A 19,312-nucleotide genomic window follows, 5' to 3' on the forward strand; every position below is an offset into this window, starting at 1 on the left:
GGTGCTCAGGGCTGCTGCTCCCCCTGCTCTCTGAGATGGATCTCCAGGGAACCAGGATCATTTCAGCAGTGCAGGGGCAGCCGTACCCAGTGCATCCCGGAAAGGAGAGCAGGATGGATGGAGATGGGGTAAGGAAACCCTCCTGCCCTGCACTGCTGCCACTGCACTGTCTCTCACATAAAGCTCTCTGCTTTATGGCTCCCAGCCCTGTCTGCTGTGCTTTACCTTCGCCTAAGGGCAATTGCGTGCACGTTCCTTATCACATGCAATTGGAAATATCAACCCAATTCCCTCATTCTGTGGAGTCCTGGAGAGCCTCTGCTCTACTGTACAAACAGTTTCATGACAGTGTGTCACATCAAAGATCTTTTACTCCTCCCCATCCTCCTGATGTGGTAAATAACGCTGGGTCCTGATCACAAGCATTCCCTAAGCATGGAAAGAGGCAGGCAGCTGAGCAGGAGCAGAATAGGCACGTTTATTCATGTGGTTTCTCAAGGGCTTGGGCCTGGCAGGTCCAAGGTTCCAGCAGAAGAAGTCATGGAGGAGCAATAGCCTGCGATGCTGCTCCAAACCCTCCTGCCGTCTGCATTGTCCAAGTGAGAATTCCCTCTCCTGCCTCTTGCAGCAGTGACCCAGGATAATTATTTCTGTTTTCCAGAGGGATGGGCAGGTCTCCTGCTCCTGGGCCCTGCTCCAGCCGGGAGCCGGTATGCTCTCAACACAGTGGTCATCGTCTCAATCCCAAGCCAGGATCTCCCCTTTGCTTTCTGTGGGCATGGATATCGAAATGAATTAGCAATGGGAACGCGTGGGGGTGGGGGAGGCAGGCACTGGAGCACTGGAAGGCTGGAAGTGACCCAGGCCCAGGGAACAGATGCAACTCATAACGTTAATGAGGGCATGGGGGGGTTTTCCCCTCCCCAAAGGCACCGCACTCCTGGGAACAGGGGGGTCCCTCCCATGGCAACACCAAGTGGGAGAAAATGGGGCTGGCTTTGATTTCATTTATTTTGTGCTTTCCGGGGCTGGCGGCGAACAAAAGCCGGGCACAGATTGATCATCTGCCCCTCTCCCGCCCCCGCCTGGGCTTTCCTTTGCTAGGTTTTTAAAATAGGGCTGGAGCAAGATGGATGGTTCCCCAGGCCCGGGAACGAGCCGGTCGAGGCAACCCTGTCGTCTTTGGCATCCCATTAAGCAAGGCTCTGGGAGGAGACTGCCGTTGGATGCATTGAATTTGCCCCAGTCCAGACCCCAAGCACCAGCCCCGGCTCAGCCTGTCCCAGCTCCACCACCTGCGTGCCCCCCAAGCATCCAGTGCCACCACTCCTGCGTCCCCCCCAGCCCCGCTCTCGCCCCCGCCTCATCCCGGGAAGCGGCTCCATCCGTTCCTGTCAGCGGGGCCGATTTGTCACCCCTGAGAGACAGCTGCTTGTACGGCTCCATCAGCCCAGCGCTGGGGCGGGCCGGGCCCCTCGCTGCAAAGCCAAGGGTCCCCCCGGGAGGGGGCTGAGGGCAGCGGGGGGGGCACAGCCAGCCCCGACCTACCCCTGACCCAGCGGCTCCTGTGACTGCAGGATGGCAGCTAAGGAGGGAACACACATGGAAAACGGGATAAAGAAGCAATTTGAGGGGTATAGGGGAGCGATGGGAGGAGGAAGCTGCCCTGTGCCCATCGCCTGCCCCCCCGTTAGCACTGTTATTTCCACTTTAACAGGATTTAAACCCTTCTGCAGTCGGAGTTTGTCCTCAGTGATAAATTTTGAATAGCTTATAAATTATGGGCAGGATGTGGTGTCTGTGCCTGGGAGCAGGGGCCAGATCCCGCTGCCAGGCTGGTGTAAAGCTGCTCTGACAGAGGTCGGCATACCCAGAGCCAGATCCATCCCACCGTGACTGGATGAAACATTACCGTGAGGATCGTATCATATCGCACCACAAAGCACAGGCACGTCTGCTTCACACCTCCCGATAGTCATCACTCGGGAAGCAGAAATCGCAGGGCAGGATTACAGATGAACAGGGAAATGCACATCACCCACTCCTGCCTATGTGTATATATAGAGACATCGATACATATAGCCACGAGCACACTTGTACGCATGGGGAATATGCTCCTGCTCAGGATGAGGGGTCAGGTTGCCCATCTCCTGCCGACAGCCATCCCCCAGCTCCTGGCCAAGCACCTTCCTGCCCAAACACCCCACACAAGATTGCAAATCCCAGCTAAAATCCCTGTGAACGGGGAGCTCCTGCTCCTGCAGGAACACCTTGGCTCTGGGGCCGGGAGGGGATCCACAGTGAGAAGATCCTGGCTGGAAGAGATGATTTCATCTGCCCAGGAGAGAGGAATAGTGAGTGTTTGTGGAGGCCAAAGGGGTGTTTGTAATGAGCCTTTTCCCTGGCACACCACAGCAAGTCAGTAATGAGGTGATAGCATTGCTCCAGCTTCATTCCAAGGCACCGATGTCCAATAAATGCCTATGAAGTTCATCTGTGGGCCCGTAGTGTATAAAGGCTGTAGGAAAATGGCCAGTTTTCACTACATTAATTCATAAAGCAGGTCGTACTGGTCTGGCCCTTTCCCTCACTTGTTATTTCTATTTATTAGTAATATTGATGTTTCAACGAGGGAGCAGGACCCTATCGAGCCAGCTTTAATATCGGCCAAGATTTAGCAGGGGAGAGCTCAGTAATGAAGCAACAGCCCCAGCACTGAGGTCTCTCATAGCACAGCTCACAAAGCCTGGCATTATTTGTGGTGATGTTTTACTTTGCATTTTGCTTCCTCAGTGCACCAGGACTGAGCTGGTCTGCCACGCAGGGCAGCATCCCCCAGCAGCGTGCTCGTCATCACATGTGACACCCCTGGGACTGGCACCCTGGGGCTGCACCCTGTGAGTCTTGCAGGGGGGCAGTGGAGGTGTTTAGGCTGCATTAAGGAACAATCACAGGCTGTGAATGCCAAAACTAAGTTTTCACATGAGAACCATGTGGGAGCTGTACGCAGCCTAGAACCACATCTAAACCAGCTTCAGATTCATTGCCTGCTGAGACGCCAAGCACGAGCCAGTTCTCAACCCTGAGTGATCCTCTTAAAGCCAACATACACTTAAGCAGAGTTCGTCTGGCAAAGCCCCCTGGAACTATTGATCCTTGAGAAAGAGCGGTCAAGGGAAATAAAAGCGGTTATTGCCTTGCTGTGTTCTCCATCACTGCTGCAAGAGTTCAGCTGCAGAGGCAAGGACAGGCCAGTGGCTCCTGCCTCCAGCAGCTCTGTTCCAGCCGGCAGCAGGACCCCGTGCATGGTGTTACCCCTGGGTTTTGCTCTGGCCATTTCTGTGGACCAGAGGCTGTGTTTCGAGCTGTTACTGCTGTGTTCACCACGCCGGTGCCGCGGCATTGCCATGCCAGAGCCTGGGCTTGGATCCACGTTGTTGTGCCAGGGGAAACAAACCCCAGCAGGTCCCCGGGGTCAGCACATGGGGCTGGGGGAGGAAACCAAGGGATTTCAAGGGATTTCGGGAAAAGACTCAGGAATTTCCAGCCCAAGCCAGACCTCAGGGGTCAGATCCTGCTCTCGGTGCCGCTGCTGAGAAAGCTGAGTAAATGTGGGGGAATCGGCCAAGGTTGTTCCAGGCTGGGAAGTGATGTCTGGCTCCCCATGGTGCGCATGGCACCAGGACCTTCCCCCCCAGCGCTTCCCTTCATCCCCTTCTGCCATCTCTTGCGAAATGTTTATGTTGGATGCTCTCAGGGCTTACACTGGATCCCACCGTGTCCCTCTGTCCAAACGTGCCATGTCAGCAGCCCATTGGAGCCCCGGCCGCATCCTCATCCCCGGTGCTGAGCAGGAGGCACGAGGGGCTGGGCACTGCTCTCCCAGAGCAGAGCACAGCACTTGGGGAGTGCTACAGGACCAGGCAGGATGAGAGCAAGCCCTGGCAGCATTCCTGGGCATCATATGGGCCGGCAACTGCAGCCCCCTATGTCCGCACCTTCTGCGAAGCCAAGTGGGAATTTCGTGCTGGAGTTTCTTTTCTGCAGGGAAATTCCATTGAGCTGAAATTGAAGCTTCAGCAGAGAAACCCTCCTGAGTGTGAAGGAGAAGGAATTGCACAGTGCAGGGCTCAGGGCAATGGGAACCATCCAAGTTCAACCCCTTGTGCTGAGCCAGGCAGGACAGGACCTCCTGCTGCAGGGAACACCCCAGTGTGAGGTGACTCGGGGGGATCTCGCCTTTTCATAACAAAATCTGGGTTTTAGCAGAACAGAAGAGGGAAATAATCAGCAACATCCTCCTCCCTGTCAAGGGGTGAATTACTTACATCTTGTGGTGGTGATGGTGATTTTCCTTGGATAATGCAGGGAATATGTGCAGGTACTTTGTAGACTCACTGGAATGGAAGCAGGGATGGACCAGAGAAGAGCCCAGAATGTCCCTCATTGGGGTGACGAGCGCATCAGTGTGTGGGACACGGGGGGCAGGAGTCCCAGGGGATCTCTGCACCCCATTCTGCAGCCGTTCCACCTCCGCCAGGGATGGAGCCCTTGTGCCCCAGCATTTACTGCCATTTACTTCTCGCTCTGCATCCTCACCGCGGGGCACAGGGACTGCGAGGCCGTGTGAGACTGATGCACATCCACCCTGACCTACTTACACCCGGGCCCGGGGACTTTGTGGGATTCCTCCTCTCAGAAGCACCACGTGTGATTTTAGAGCAGCACAAATCCGTGCTGGATGGGGACAATGTCCCAGCCTCCACCAGGTCTGTGGAGCTGGAATTGCTTTGACTGTCTTGGAGCCCGCTTGCCGCCATGTATCCCTGCACAGGCTCCAGTAACAACTCCAATTGCCACTGATGTGCTTCTCACTGCATTGCAGGCCTTACGCATCATTGTTTCATTTACAACCTGGTATTTGCTTTTCCTTCCCTTAATTCACCTCCCCCAAAACCTCATTAAAACGTTGCTGTTTGTTGCAACTGGGAGCAAATCACAGGTCAGTTCGACCTGCCCCCAAAACCTCCTCGAGGTCTCCATGCAGGGGCAGGAGGATGTGGAAGAACAGCAAAAAGACATGGAATTAGGAGGTGCCGAGGCTCATTTGAGAGGCGAGGAAGGGACTGTGGATGCTGACAGGATAGTAATGCAAATCCCCTTTGGAGCACCCAAAGAATCAGCCTGAATGGATTAATGTGAGGACAGAGAAGAAATTACTTCAGTTGTTTCCATAATTTGATTCAATTTATTTTTATATGGCATCTTCATACAGAGCATCCCACAGCTGCTTCCCCAGAAGGGGAATAACACAGAGGCCTCTCTGGTGGGAGTGCTCACCAGTACAGCATGAGAGCTCGATCAGGAAAGCACATGCCATCTTTTCCTCTTCCCCAATTTCAATATCACTGATTTCCCAAGGCTTTCCTCGGGGCATCTCCACGATGCACTGAGCCTGATTCTGGTCTCACGCTGCGTTTACAGCACTGCAACTCTGACCTCACACTGGTTTTACACTGGGGCACTTCCACTTACTTCAGCTGAGTACATTCCTGATTTATGCTCGTGTAGAAGACAGCAGGAATAGGCCCATGGTTTTCCCTGGAGCAACACCTGGCTCCTGCTGGGGTGAGGGAGAGGAAGGCTGGGTCCCTTGCAGTGCAACATAGAAAACTGCCATTGAGTTACAGCTGGACCTGACTTTAGACACCGTTTTGCTTCCTTTCAGAACTGTGTCGTCACAGTCTCAGACATGCAGGACATCAGCCAGGAGGGAGCACAGGGCACACAGCTCTGGTGCTGATGGGGAGGTGGGTTGCAGCCCCTCTTCCCCTCTGCTTTTGGGGGACAATCAGCCTGCACCCCCTCCTTGCTCCTGTCACCCATCCATGCACAAGCTGCTGCTCTCCTCTCAGGCCCAGTCCTGCCCATGGGTGCTCCGGGTTAAACTGGAATGTGTGTGTCCTGTTTGCTTTAAAATAGGAAAGGGTGATCCTGGGGGATGGAATCCCTGAGGGCAGCACAGCCTGAGCCCCATAAGCATGGGGAGGGCCCTGAACAGCATCATAGGCGTGAGCACCGGTGGGTGCCTCTGCAAAGAGCCACTGAGGGAACCCGGATTCATTTACTTTCCAAGAGGGAGAGGGTCAGTGCCTTGCCCTGGCTCTGCTTTGTTTGGAGAATGGATCATCTCCTTGATTTATTCTCTGTGATGTGAAAGGACGTAACCAGCATTTCGATACCTGCCTCTAAGGCTGCCCCAGTCCCCTCCCCACAAACCACTGCAGCATTCCCAGCTCCTGAATCTCCATGCAACACCTGATCCCTGTTAGTGGCTGCTATTAAAAGCAGCTCCCCTGGCTGCAGGGCAGTGCTGCTGGACTGATACCAGGCATCTGTGCTGGGACCTGTGCTCCTGACCCCCATCCAGATCCTGCTGTGGCTGAGGGGTCCTGCCAGGCTGCACCTTCCACACAGGCAAGTCTCATCCTCACTTGGCTCTGCGATGGAAGGACGTTGTTTCTGCTCAGATGTGGGTCTGGTTTTGTGGACAGGGGTACCTCAGGCCCTGTGCTGTGCTCTAAGGAGCCTTCTCTTGCCTTCTCTTGCAGTGTAAAGCCACCAGCCTGTTGTGGAGGTGTGTGATGGTCAAGAGAGCAAATAACTCAGGGTCAGTGGTGTCACCCACAGCTTTCCTGTGCTCTAGGCCAGGCAGGCCCTTGCTGGTGCACATGGCGGGTTGAAGTTTCATTTACCTCCATCCATTCTCCCCCTGCTGTGAGCTGGCACAGGGAAGCAAGTGATACTGCAGCCCCTCCAGTGGTCCCCTGACTTTGGGCACACAAAACCAGCGGAGGGAAGAGGATTCAGGTGCCCCAGCTCCCAGACCCACCCTTGGGAAGCCTTGTGAGCATAAATCAGTGTGGCTGTATTGCTTTGCAGGGCTGTGCTGCGGACCCTTTGGCATGGCCCAGCCTGATGGACAAACACCCCCCTTCTCACCCAGCTCCTCCTCTGAGCCCCTCTCCTGCTGCTCCTCACCCTTCATGCCAGCACAGCCCTCCCTGCATATGCATCCCACAGCATCCCCAGGGAGCATCCCCGGGGCTCCCCAGGCAGACCCAGGAGGGTGAGATGCCACAACCTGCCATCAGCAGAGTAAAATATGGCCCTGGCAGTAATCTGATAGAGCCTGGTGGTAATTTGGGGTGGGGGGAGGAGAGGAGGCATTGAAAAAGGAGGCATTGGAAGTACACTTCCTTTCAGTGCATTGCTGGGAAGACCATTAGGAAAACCACTAGATTATTTTTCACATTCTTCAGTGCAAAACTACTGCATTTTATGACCACTATCAATAACAGCTATCATATTACTAATGCTACAGTTGCCACATATATAATATTTAAATCACATTTGTGGCTGACAGAGACCTATGGATATTCTCAATCCCAACAGGCTATTACAGTTCATATCATGTCTGTCATATAAATATTATGAATCATTTTCCACTGTCTTTATGGGGGCTACATTGACATCATCAAAAAGGCTCTGGGTACTGCCGGATACTGCATATTTATACACACCTTATGTATATGTATGTGAATGGAGGGAGATTTATATAACAATCATAAGTAATAAATGCCTATGATAAAGCATATTATCTTCACACTTCATTTGCAAAGTGTTCTGTATGCAGGGACGAGGAGGCTCTAAGTGACTGAGTCACATCCCAGCCCTGGTGCATATCAGATGCTTCTGTGCCACGAGGTTGAGCAGCAGCAGGGCAGGATGAGCTGCAGCAGTGCCCAGGCTCTGGTTTGGTCCTTGTGCTGCTGCCTTGCTGCAGGTGAGGCCTTGGCTCGTGTCCGGCTGGCTGGATGGGAGATGCTCCATGTGCTTTCCCAAAGAGCTGTAAATCTCCTGGTTCATGCACTGCATTTCATCTTTCACTGCTTGCTTTGCTGGCTTCCTTGGCAGCCAAGCCCTGGTCTGGGTGATGAGATGAAATAAAGAGATCTCCAGGTGTTGCAAAAGGCAGAGCCGGGCTTTCCATTTACAGAGCATTTTTGCAAAGCAGTTAAACTGCTGTCCCTGCAAACCAGGTGAGAGATGCTAAACCCAATCCACCAGCAGAGCACAAGAGCATCCCACTGGATTATTCAAGGGAGATCCAGACAAGAGCCCAGGCACCCTGAGACCTCTTCTCCAAACCTGTTTTAGCTGCTCAAACACTCTATTGAGGCTTGCTCCATATGCAGAGATAGACAAGAACAAATGCAACTTTATGGCTTGGAAGTAAGCAGGTCTTTGATAAGCATTTAATGTCCAGTTCTGGAGCAGCTGGAAGGGCAGCACAGGACTCGTGCCTGTGCAATGCATTATTTTATCTGAGCAGCCTCCAGAAGAGGGGAGAATGTGGAGTCTCTGCGTGTCCTTGGCGTGGGAATGTGGCTCTCCAGCTCCAGCAGATCAAATAAATCATGTGCATTCACTTCATAAACAAACATCATCAGCCTGTTAAATGCTGCTGGGAACAAAGCAGAGCAGTTTGAATCCCCAGCACTCAGAAATGTCTCGGCCTGCAGAGCTTTTGCTGGTTGTGTGTGTGGAGCCTCCCTGAGGAGCAGGGACCTGCCTCTGCATCAGTGTGGGTTTGCAGGGCTGGTCTGATGTGTCTGACAGGGCCTGGCAAGGGGGCTGCATGCCTGGGGACTGCCTCCACTTCCAGCCTCCAGGGTCCCTGTGGGATGCCGCAGACCCTGACCTGTCCCCCATAGTCCTGCTGTGTCCTGCAGTAGGGAGCCTGGCTGATAATGGGAAGAAAAGCAACATGTGAGCAGCTCATGCCCCTGAGAAGAAGAGGCAGGTCCTGTCCTGAAGACCAGCAGACCCGGTACCCCAGGCAGAAAGCTCCAGATTGCAGGGACATTCCAGCAGCCTGAATCCTGGGAGTGATTGATAATCCAGATCCTGGCCTACAGCATCCAGAGTGTCCAAGGTCCTGGAACCTGCAGTGGTTTTGTGGGGAGCAGGTGCTGGAGCTGACACACACAGAGTGTGCACAAACACCTTGAGGCTGGAGCCACCCTTGTCCCTGCACCAGGGTTCTCTGGGCACCCCTTGCTGTGCTGGGAGAGATGGAGCCCAGACATGGCCCAGGAGTTTCTCCTGCTCCCTCCCACTTAGGCTCTGTATTTGTTCTTTCTTTAACCTGTAATAAAGTGCGGGGAGGGGGGTTGGGGGGGAATCGCTGTTTTTTTCTCACTGTGCAGGAGGGGAAGCATAGCAGGTTTTGCTGTTGTCTCATCAGATGGTTCTGGGTTATGGACAAGATAAGCTGGAATCACTCAAAACCAATAAAGGCTGTGATTCCCAAATCCCCTTAACTGGGTCCAAGGGCCCTGTTCTGGATGTGGTGTCAGCCCCCCAGAGCAACTCAGCACCAACCTCCTCCTGATGCCCAAACACACTTACATCCCTCTGTCCCGATGTCTTGAGCACATGTGGTGGGGATGTAGGGAGAAGCCTTTGCTTAATGGACTTTCAATAGTATCTCTGTTAAATTCAGCTGGAATTGTGTAATGGGACTGATGGGGCAGGCGGATCCCAAATTACCCCATTGCATAAGGCTGCTTCCCCAGCATCCCAGGCTGAGGGGTATTTGCATTGCCCAAGGGCAGAGGGAACAAGAGCCGCTCAGGCTCACCCCCCAGCTCTCCCAGACAGCACAGGACCTTCAAGCATCCCTGCACCAAGCAAACTACGAGGCAATGACCTGCAAAAATTATCTTAACGTCCCCCCATCGCCCCCCATGATGATTTAAGTCCTTAGCTGGGAAGTGCAAAGCTGGAGTTGAGCACAGCATTAGGCAGCCTGGTAGAGCTTATTAAATTAATAGTGCATTAAAGAAGTGAGAGGAGGTGGGTGGGGGGGAAAAGGGAAAGAGAAGGTTTGTAACATCACAGAAATATCCTTGCTACCTTCTGGCATCTTCAGGAGACTGGAAATGTGGGACTGCATCCAGCTGCCTTCTCTGGGGCAAAATTCCTTTGGCTTCTGTGGGAGGTTTTACCCAAATAAGGACTGCAGGATCAGACCTGTTATTGTCACTGCAATTAACATTTAGATCCACATCTAACGCGAACTGTTACAGGCTGGTTAGGGAGAAATTTAATTTGCTCTAAACAGCTTGATGGGAGAGGAGCGTGAAATGTCCTAGTTATGGTAATTTCATGTGTTAGAGTCTCACAAAGGTGGATTTTGAGCCATGGGTCTCACAGCGCTGGCATCTGCCGCAGCCATCATCTGAGTGCGCTTTGGGATGCTGAGGTTTGGGGCAGACCCTGACCCGTGCTCAGTGGTGTGAGCCGTGTACACCGATGGGTTATGTGATCTCCATGAACCTGCTCAGAGTCATTGAGGCCCTCACTCACCTTGGGCTGTTTTGGTACTGGGTATGGTGTGGGCACGGTGGAGTTTGCCCCCATCAGACAGCAGGATGAGCTTTAGTTTATCAGGAAAACGATTTTACCTTTTTGTTGTTGGGTTTTATACACAGATCCATGGGATCCATGACTTTGCCCTGCTGAACCGCTCTTGGAGATTTCAGGCCTGCTTTTTCTAACACCCCCCAACTTTCTCTTGTATACTTACATATTTCGTTTTTCCCCCTCTTCTCCCAGGAGTTAATGTATCTCAGCCATAAAAACTGACTTGGAGATGAAACTTGGCATTTAAGGTCCCAGCCTGGGAGCAAATGAAGTTACTAGTTATAAACACACACCAAAATCTGTTTGGACATGCTGAAATTACAAGAGCAGAGGATGAAAAGGATCCAAGATGTTTTATTTTGCTTTAACTTCTGCAGCTCCGCGTGTCAGCCTGACGCAAGATGGGTCCTCTCGGTGTTGCTCTTGTTGTTGTTGCAATTAAAGCTGATGAATTGCGAGCATCTCGCTGTGCCAGGGAAGAGGCAGGCACCGCAGCAGGACCCTGCGGGGCTGCTGGCTGCACACCCCTCGGCTCACCGCGGCGTGTGGGTCTGCCCTGGAGCCAGGGCAGGGTCTGTCCTGGCAGCCAGCACAGAGGAGCAGGCAGGAGTTGTAAGGAATCAGGTATTAGGGCCTTTCCAGGGCCTCTCCTTTAGATACTACAGCGACAGATAGGAGATAGACTGACAAGTGCACGCAGGTGATAGACAGGGATATGGCAAAGGAAGATAAGAGACTTCATTTTTATAGGAGGAGGTACTGGGTTGCTAATATTTATGGCACAGGACACTTTGCCAATTAAAGAGTAAATCACGGCAGATAAGAGCCTCGGAAGCGCTTCCACGGCTGGATCCGCCACACACGAGGTGATGGCTGGCGGCAGCAGTGCACCCACAGCTGATGGTTGTGTGCCAGGATGGTGCTGGGTGCCGCTGGCTCCCCCATTCCCCAACCCCATTCAGTGTGGGGGAGCTGGGCTCTGCATAAGGGGTTACCTCAGCCCTCAGAACCCCCAGCAGTTGTCCCAGTGTCACTTCAGGCTTCCTGCATGGCTGTGGGGCTCCCACCGTGTGTGATCAGCAGCAGCCGTGGACGCAGCCTGTTTGTTGTGTGTGTTACAGCCATCAGGAGCAAGGGTCGATATGATGTTTAATATGCTTCAGGCATAGCGGAGTCGCTTTGGTCTATCAAGTCACTAATACACATTCTTAGGGGCTGAGTATCATTTATTAAACCCCGAGGCATGTGGGGACGGAGGGGGGAGCCGGGGCCTGGCGATGCCGCTGGGGTGGTACCCACAGAGTTTGTGGCCGCACATGCACAGAGAGTTATTTGTGGTGCCTCGTTTGTGGGGAAAGGGATAAATCACGCTGTGAACGCTGCTCACTGCGCAACGCACCCCGGGGATGGGGCACAGGGCTGGGGGCAGCGGCGGTGGCTCCGCATCGCCCTGGAGAACCCGCACCCCCACTGCTACGCCCGCATCTACGCCTTTATCATTGTCTGTCTCTATTTTCTCCCCTTTCCCATCGCTTCAACAGACCCCGCGGGCCGGGGCCGGGTGGCTGCGGGCGGGCGCGGGGCGGCGCTGCGGGGCGCGGGGCGGGCGCTGGCGGCGGTCGCGGCGCTCGTTCCCCCCTGCACGGGCCCCGGCGCGGAGCCGCAGCCGGAGCCGATCGCGCCCGGCGGAGCCCCGCGGCCGAGGGACGTTGTGGGGAGTTTGCAACAACTCCGCGGCCTCTGCGGGGCCGCCGGTGCGGGGCCGCCGCCGCCGCCGCCGCCGCCGCCGCCGCCTTCCCCGCCTCCTCCTCCTCCCCTTCCTCCTCCTCCTCCTCCTCCCCCCTCGGGCTTTTCTCCCCCCCTTCCCCTCCCTCTCCGCTCGCTCTGATTCCGCTCTCCTCCCCTCCGCGCCCTGCGTGTGTGTTTTTCGCCGCCGCTCTCCGCCGAGCCCCTTGGCATGAGTTAAGCCCCAGCCATGGACACCAAACACTTCCTGCCGCTCGGTGAGTTTTGTTCCGAAAAAGATTCTCCATTCCTGCGGCGGGGCGGGGGGTGAACGCGGTTAAATAACATGAACCGAGCTCCTGCCCGGCCTCTTCCCCCTGTGCCGCGGGGTGCGCTGCGCCCCTGCCCGGGGAGGGGGGGGTTCCCGGACCCCCGGGGGGAGCCGTGTCAGCGCCGGGCAGGCCTGGGCCCCCTTCTCCGCCTTATCCCGGTTGTTGGTCTTGTTTTGGTTTGGTTTTTCCGGGCCAGGCGCGCAGCGCAAGCGGTATTTTCAAACGGGGCAGCGGGGCTGGGCCGGGGGCGCCCCCCCCGCCCCAGCTCGGGGCTCGGTGTGCGGTAAGGGGGGGACGGCACCGCGCAGCCTTCGGCCCCCCTTGATTTGCTCCATCGGCTTCTTTTTTTCCCCCTTCCCTCCCTGTCCGCGCCCGTGGGGATTTGTCCGGCGGCATCGCCCCTCGCTGCCGGCCCCAGCGCTCGGGACCCTGTGCCCCGGTGTTTTCCTCTCCTCCTTCCTCCCCCTCTGCTTCTTAGTTACATTTTAATACCTATTTCCAGCTGGAGTTTGCCACTGTTTCTGTGGCTGAGTCAAGTCCTGGCTTGTAGGGGCGAATGCCTCCTCGCGTCTGGCTTTCGGGAGCAGCGAGATTGCGGGGCCCAGCCTTGGGGTGGGGGGGAAGAAAAGTTTTGGCCAAGTAACCCAGCGCCAAGTCCAGGCGATGAGGGAGCGGTTCGAGCCCTGCCGGCTCCAACACACTCCGTGCTTGGGCCACCAGCCTCCGGCCGAGCGAGCCCACGGCCTCCAACAACATCCATTGCCCAACGAGAGCAGCCCTTCTCTGGGCTTTAAATCTGTGCTCATCTCTGCTCCCCCGCGGTGCTGTTTTGTTTCTTTATTTCTTCCTTTTTTTAGTGTTTGTTATTTTTTGCGTGTTTGTTTAACAATTGCAGTTTTAGTTGTTCCTTTCCAAGAGCAGAACAAATACAAACAGCACCAGATGCCCAGCCAGCCTTGTCCTATGGGACTGCTGGGCTCCGGGGGCTATGGCAGGGAGAGCCTGGGCTGGCAGGGCTGTGGCAGGGCTCTGGCACCTTCTTCCCCTCCTCAGATGCTGTTTTGGCAGTGGTGGGCGATGTGCCCGGGTTCACTTCCCCGGAGCTGCGGCTGTGCTGCATTATCCCTTGGGAGCGGGTCTGGCATTCCCAGTCCCACCGACCCCATCTGGGTGCCCCCGGTGCAGGTATTGTGGTCAGCACAAGCACACCGAGGCAGAAGCTGCCTCTTGCTGCACACAAGTGGTTCAGTCTTGGGGGTGGCTGCTTTGAGTCTTTCGGTTTCCTTTGCTCTTGTCCAGATCCCTGTGGATAGGGGCAGGATCAGGCCCCTACATTCTCTTCCAGAGCTCTCCTGTTACGCTGTAGATGATAAATAATGGGCTCTGTGATTATATTAGTGAGGTTGGTCCTGACGAGGGGAGAGGGGCAGCGTGTGTCACCTTGCTGCTGGCTTGGGAAGGGTTTTCACACTGGTGCGAATGGAAAACAACTCATTTATCTGCTCATTTATCCATGGATGTGTGTAATGGGGGTCTGAGCATCCCGAGGAGAACCAAGGCAGGCGCCCCAGGATGGAGGTGCTGCGTCAGGGCTGTAACTTTGTGTTGCTGGTTTAGGAGAAAATCCAGCCCCTTTGGGGTGCGTGGTCTGGGCTTGTGTCTGCTGTGTGTGGGGCTGCTGCAGAAGCAGCTCCTGAACTTTATCCACTGGTCTTTGGTCACTGATTAGTGGTAGAATCAGCTTTGGTGTGAGGGCAGGGGGTTCTGTGGGGTTTGGAGGGGGAGATGCGGATCTTGCCCTGAGCAGGTTGAGCCTGAGGGTGTGTGAGCAGGATGGAGAAGCGAGGGGAGCCTTGAGAAGGGTGAGCAGAGACTTTCCCATAAACCAGAGTGGAGCTGGGGGGGCCTTGGTACTTTGTGGAGGCTGGATGGTCCAAAATCTGCCGAGTCCTGACTTCACAGAGTGCCGGGGTGTTTCCCCATGCCACGGTCGGGAGCTGCGTTTGCAAGTTCAGGGGGGGAAAAGAGCCAAGCTTGGAGTTCATTTCTCTGCACACCAGTGTAGGCCTGAGCTGGAGAATGGGAGCAATTGGGACCAAAAGCAGGCGCCGTTACTGTGTGACCCTGTCAAAATCTCAGCTGAGTTTGGCATAAAAAGGGTAACCTGGAGGGGGTTGTGCCAAGCGCTGCCCATGGTTAGACTCAGATAACCCCGCTGAGGTCATGGGGAAGCGTGGCCAGCACTGGCACTTTTAATAGTAGTATCTCATTTTCCTGCTCGTCCCGGGAGCTCTGGCGGGTGCCAGGCAGAGAATCCTGTGAGGACAGCGCATTCCCCCTGTTCAGGACCGGCCTGTGTGCTGTGCTGTGCTGCTGCATGGAGCAGGTACCGCCGTGGCTGGGGTCAGGCATCAGCGCTTCAGGATCCTGCAGATGCTGCCTTTAGAAGCTGTCTGGGGCTATGGATCTCCCTTTACTAAATTGTGAACAATGGGGATGTCTTGCTGTTGCTCCTGGGGGGAGGCTGTGCTGTGCTGAGTCTTCAGGAGGAGGAAAATCAAGGAAAAGCCATTACTGTAGTGGTTGTGCGGCTGTGGGGATCCACATCTCCAGCCTGGTGGGTGCATGGTCAGGCTTTGCACAGGGCCAGGCTGTGCATGATGCACAAACCAGGGATCTTGGTTCTTTGGGAAGCTTCTGGTTCCTGAGGCTCTGCAATCCTTTCATTGCTTCAGTTTCTCCTTCACACGCTCCCGTGAAGAAGTGGTGGCTCATGGGGAGCGAAAGGGGATGGTGAGCCCAGGGAAACCCTCCCTGAGGCTCAGCTTCACGGGGGAAGAAGCAGTTAATGAGTGTCCGAGCTTCCCTGCCGGAGGTCAGCTCGCCGGGTTCCAATCTCTGGAGCCTCTTCCCACTCGCAGCCGTGCCAGGGATGCTGCAGCTGCTCAGGATATGGGGTGAGAACTGGCCGTGCATGAGGCCAGGCCAGGAAACAGCAAAACACCCCTGTGTCCAGTGGGGGAATGACCCTAGAGTGTGGGAGTGGGAGCATCCATGAGACATCTCCATCCCGTGTCCCCTGGCCTTGCCACTGTGTCCGCGATGCAAGAACCCAGGGCAGGGTGGTGGGAGCCCATGCCTGGCTGCGACCTCAATGTGATCCTTGATGAAGCTTCTTTTAGCTTCAGAAATTCACAGCTGGCATGAAATCCATTGGGAGGAGAAATCCTGAAAGTGTCTGGGCTTGTTTGGCATCCCTGGGAGAAGGGAGGAATCCTCTGCCCCACATCCCGAAGCTGCTGGAGCTGCTCCGGAGAGGGGCCTTGTAGGAGCAGGAGATAAAGCGTAGTCACATCCTGGTCTCTTGCTGGAGCAGAGTGTAGGGCTCGACCTCTCCCCATTGACATATGCAAAACAAGCCAGGAAGGAATTTCTGCCTTTTCCAGTTTCTGGGCTGTGACAGTTGAATGGATCCTGTGCAGGTCCCTGCGCTGGGTCTGTGTCATCCCACTGCTCGCAGAGAGCGTTTGTGTTTCTCATGTTTGGGGCATTTTGTTTGTTTAAGAGAGCGCGGGGGAGAAAGCCACAGAATTTTAGTTATTCCTTGCAAATATTATTATTGGCATTTGGCTGCTGTTCGAAGAGAAAAAAGTCAAGGGGGGAATCAAAACATTTCATTGGAAAATGCACCCTGGCTCCGTCCCACCGTGGCTCTGCAAGAAATGTTTATTGAGAAATGGGTTAAAAACCTTTCTGTTGGAGCATTGTCTCTGGGAGCAGGGATGGGTTCCCATATGCTGGAGTCAGTTCTGTTGTGTTGTTGCAGGATGGGTGTGAGAATAAGCAGACAGCGGAGCTGTCGATGCTGCAGACAGGGGCTTGAGGTGTTCTCTGGTCCTGCCTCTCGCACAGGCTGCTCCTTCCTACCAGCATCCCAATGCCTTTTGGGGGAGGGCCCGTGTGTGAGCCTGGGGCTCTCGCGGGGCTCTGGGCTGCCTGGAATCACCGAATCATTCCTGCTATAAATATCCCCTGGCCCCGCTGCGGGAGGCGGCGACAGTGAGAGGCTGTGGCCCCTGGTGAGGGGCTTCACCAAGGGGATGGAGCAGGGATGCCGAGGGGTCCCTGTCCTCTGGCCGGGCTGCTGCTGGTAACCAGAGCCAGGGACACCTCCAGTCACTGCTGGCCAAGTGCTGGGTAGCACAGGGACCTTCCCTGCGAGCTGGGGAACCTAATTGGGCTCTAATTAATCCTGTTCTCTGGCTCTGAGCTGTGGCGCATCTGCCCATGTCAGAGCCCTTGTCACCTCCCTTGGACACGCGGTGCAAGGGGATGCTCGGAGCATGGTGTGAGGGGATGCTCGGTGCAGCGAGCTCGCCACCGGTGCAGGAGCCAGCCCAGCAGTTCCATAATTGCTTCCAAAAAGGCCCAGGTGGGCTCTCAAAGTCAGCAAAGCTGCAAAGCAATAGGGGAGGCAGCCTGGGTGGTTTTATTTTAATTGATTTTGTCAGGAGTTGCTGTATTTTATTACAGTGAAAGACGAGACTCTGGAATAACTTTGAACGTTTGACACGCACACAAAAAGCAGCTTTCTGACATTTTCCTCTTTGCTTGTCTTTTATTTTCTTTCTCCCCTCTCCTCCTCCTCAAAGGGAAGCGTGTGCCTGGGGGGAGAACAGGAGGAGGGAGGGGGGGTGGTGCCTCTCCAAAGGCTGCTCCGACATCAAGGCAGCGCAGAGCAGATGAAATAATATTGCAAATAAGGATTTAAAAGCCCTACAGAAGGATCCCCACACGCGCCAGCTCAGGCTGCTCCGAGATCTTCAGACAGCAGCAATTTAGCCTGGGAAAACGCTCCCCGGTTGAGATGGAAACTGGCTGCAAGAACTTGCCTTTTCTGGCGACGTTTTGCTTCGGAAAAGCAAAGAAAAGTCACAGAAAGCACCTGAGTTTGTGTTTGGAGCCGGAGCGCTTCAAAATGGAGGGTGCTCTCCGAGGCAAACAGGGAGCGATTCCCTCGCACGGAGGGGAAGCAAGGGCTCAGGCTCAGCCCGGGTGCAGCTCCCCTCCTGTTTGACATGGAGTTAAAAGCTAACCCAGTTCAAACAGGCCCCTCGTCACAGCGCGGTTGTGCGGGGTTTCCTTTCTGTCACCGGAATCCACAGCAAAAGTTCCAGGGCTGCACCTCGGGGCTGTAGCTCTGATCTCAGCCCCAGATCTTGGCTCCTGCCTCCGCAGCGCCAGGGCACGATCGTGCCTTGGGAAATCAGAGCCTGCCCGGGTGAGACGAGCTCGGGGTGGGAAACTGAGGCACTGGGAGCATCTGCGTGAGCTGGGAACGGGGCCTGGGGCGTGGGCGGTGTGAGAGCTGGGCTGGGAGCAGATCCGGCTGGATCTGGGCTCCATAGGGCTCCTGTGGGTGTCGAAGGGTCCTGGTTCCTGGTACCCAGAACCCCCCATAGCTGCTTTTTGGCCTGGGAGCAAAGAAAAGCTCATAGATGTGGTTGTGTGTAAGCCAGGAGCTCCTACACCAGAGGGGAAGGAAAACCCACCCTGAATATTTGTTCTGTTAAGCATCAGGAGAAGGGCTTACGTCCCCTTTCTCTCCAGTGGAAGATGATTCCTCTCTTGGCTTTGGTGGGTTTGGGTCTCATCTGAGCCATAGCCCTTCCCTGGGTGGCATCGGCTGCAGAGCAGAGAGAGGAAAGGTGCCTAACTGGTGTTTGTGAGCAGTAAAATGGCAATGGTATCCCCACCTGCCTGTTCCTTCTCTTGGCCTCCTCTGTTGTGAAGGTTTGGTTTGTTTCGGCTTTTGCAGACTTTAAATACAAGGACAGAATTGTGTGGAAGCTGAGGGAGCCCTGGGGCCCCCTGAGTTTTGCAGCCCCTCGGCACCCAGAGCAAATCCTTTGGGATGGGGCTTCAGGAGTGGATCAGGGAGGGATGCCCTGTCTCGTTTTGACTGTGCCACGCTGGGTGTGAGGGCAGAGATGCTTGGTTATTGATTTCCCAGTTTTGGCTCACAAGTAAGTGCTGGAAGGTTGTGTTTTCCCATGAGCTCTGTGGGCTGCTGCAGGACGGTTCTGCTGTGAGCACCAGCTCCTGCATGCTCGTCACAGAGTTGATACGAGGCGATGGCAGTGATGAAGGCAGAGCAGAGGAGAAGCAGGAGAGGGGCTGTGCTTCCAGCTGGAATATACTCACATATGGGGATGTGATGGAGGAGGCTCGGTGGTAGGCAATGGCACAGGTACAATCAGAGCCCCGTTCTCCTTCCACCTCCTCTTCTTCTTGTCCTGTTTTGTGCCATGAGTGGCGTTACTGGGTGTGGAAGCTGTTCGGAGGGGCTGTGGCCTCTGACACCGGGGGCAGTTCATGGTGTGTCAGTGTCTGGTTGTGCTGGAGGTGTTCCCTTGTGCCGTGTGGGGAGAGCCTTGGCCCCGTGCTGCTGCGCATCAGTGGTGGGGGGCTTCTGGAGACCCCGCACACAGGAGGTGCTGCTGCAGCACATGGGAAACCCCCACCTGGCAGCCCTGCACCTGCATGGCCGGTCCCCTCCTGACCTGTGCTCCTCCACGTGCTACTTCCAATTGATCATGGGAATCCAGCAGGATTCCTGGCGCTCCAACCCGCCCGGCTCCAGCTCTGCGCCTTCCCTTCGTGTGAGAGAGCAAATCACCCTCGGGTTCATCCTCCCTGTTCTTAACTGCTGCTCCCTAGGTCTGCTCCCCCCTGTGCGCATCAGAAACGGTGGCTTAGGATTT

General features: G+C 55.2%; 1 protein-coding gene across 1 annotated transcript in view; it reads left to right on the forward strand.

Annotated features, from left to right (window-relative positions):
• Window positions 1–12,466: 12,466 nt before the first annotated feature.
• The window catches only part of RXRA (retinoid X receptor alpha), a gene marked incomplete at its 5' end in the record, with an annotated part of 86,743 nt that continues 79,897 nt past the window's right edge, over window positions 12,467–19,312 (forward strand). Inside the window, one exon of the mRNA XM_080630609.1 lies at window positions 12,467–12,494. Coding sequence (XP_080486735.1) covers window positions 12,467–12,494 — 28 coding nt within the window. The remainder of the gene's footprint in view (window positions 12,495–19,312) is intronic.

Source organism: Psittacula echo (genome assembly GCF_963264785.1).
Source record: "Psittacula echo genome assembly, chromosome: 16".
Lineage (NCBI taxonomy): Eukaryota > Metazoa > Chordata > Aves > Psittaciformes > Psittacidae > Psittacula > Psittacula echo.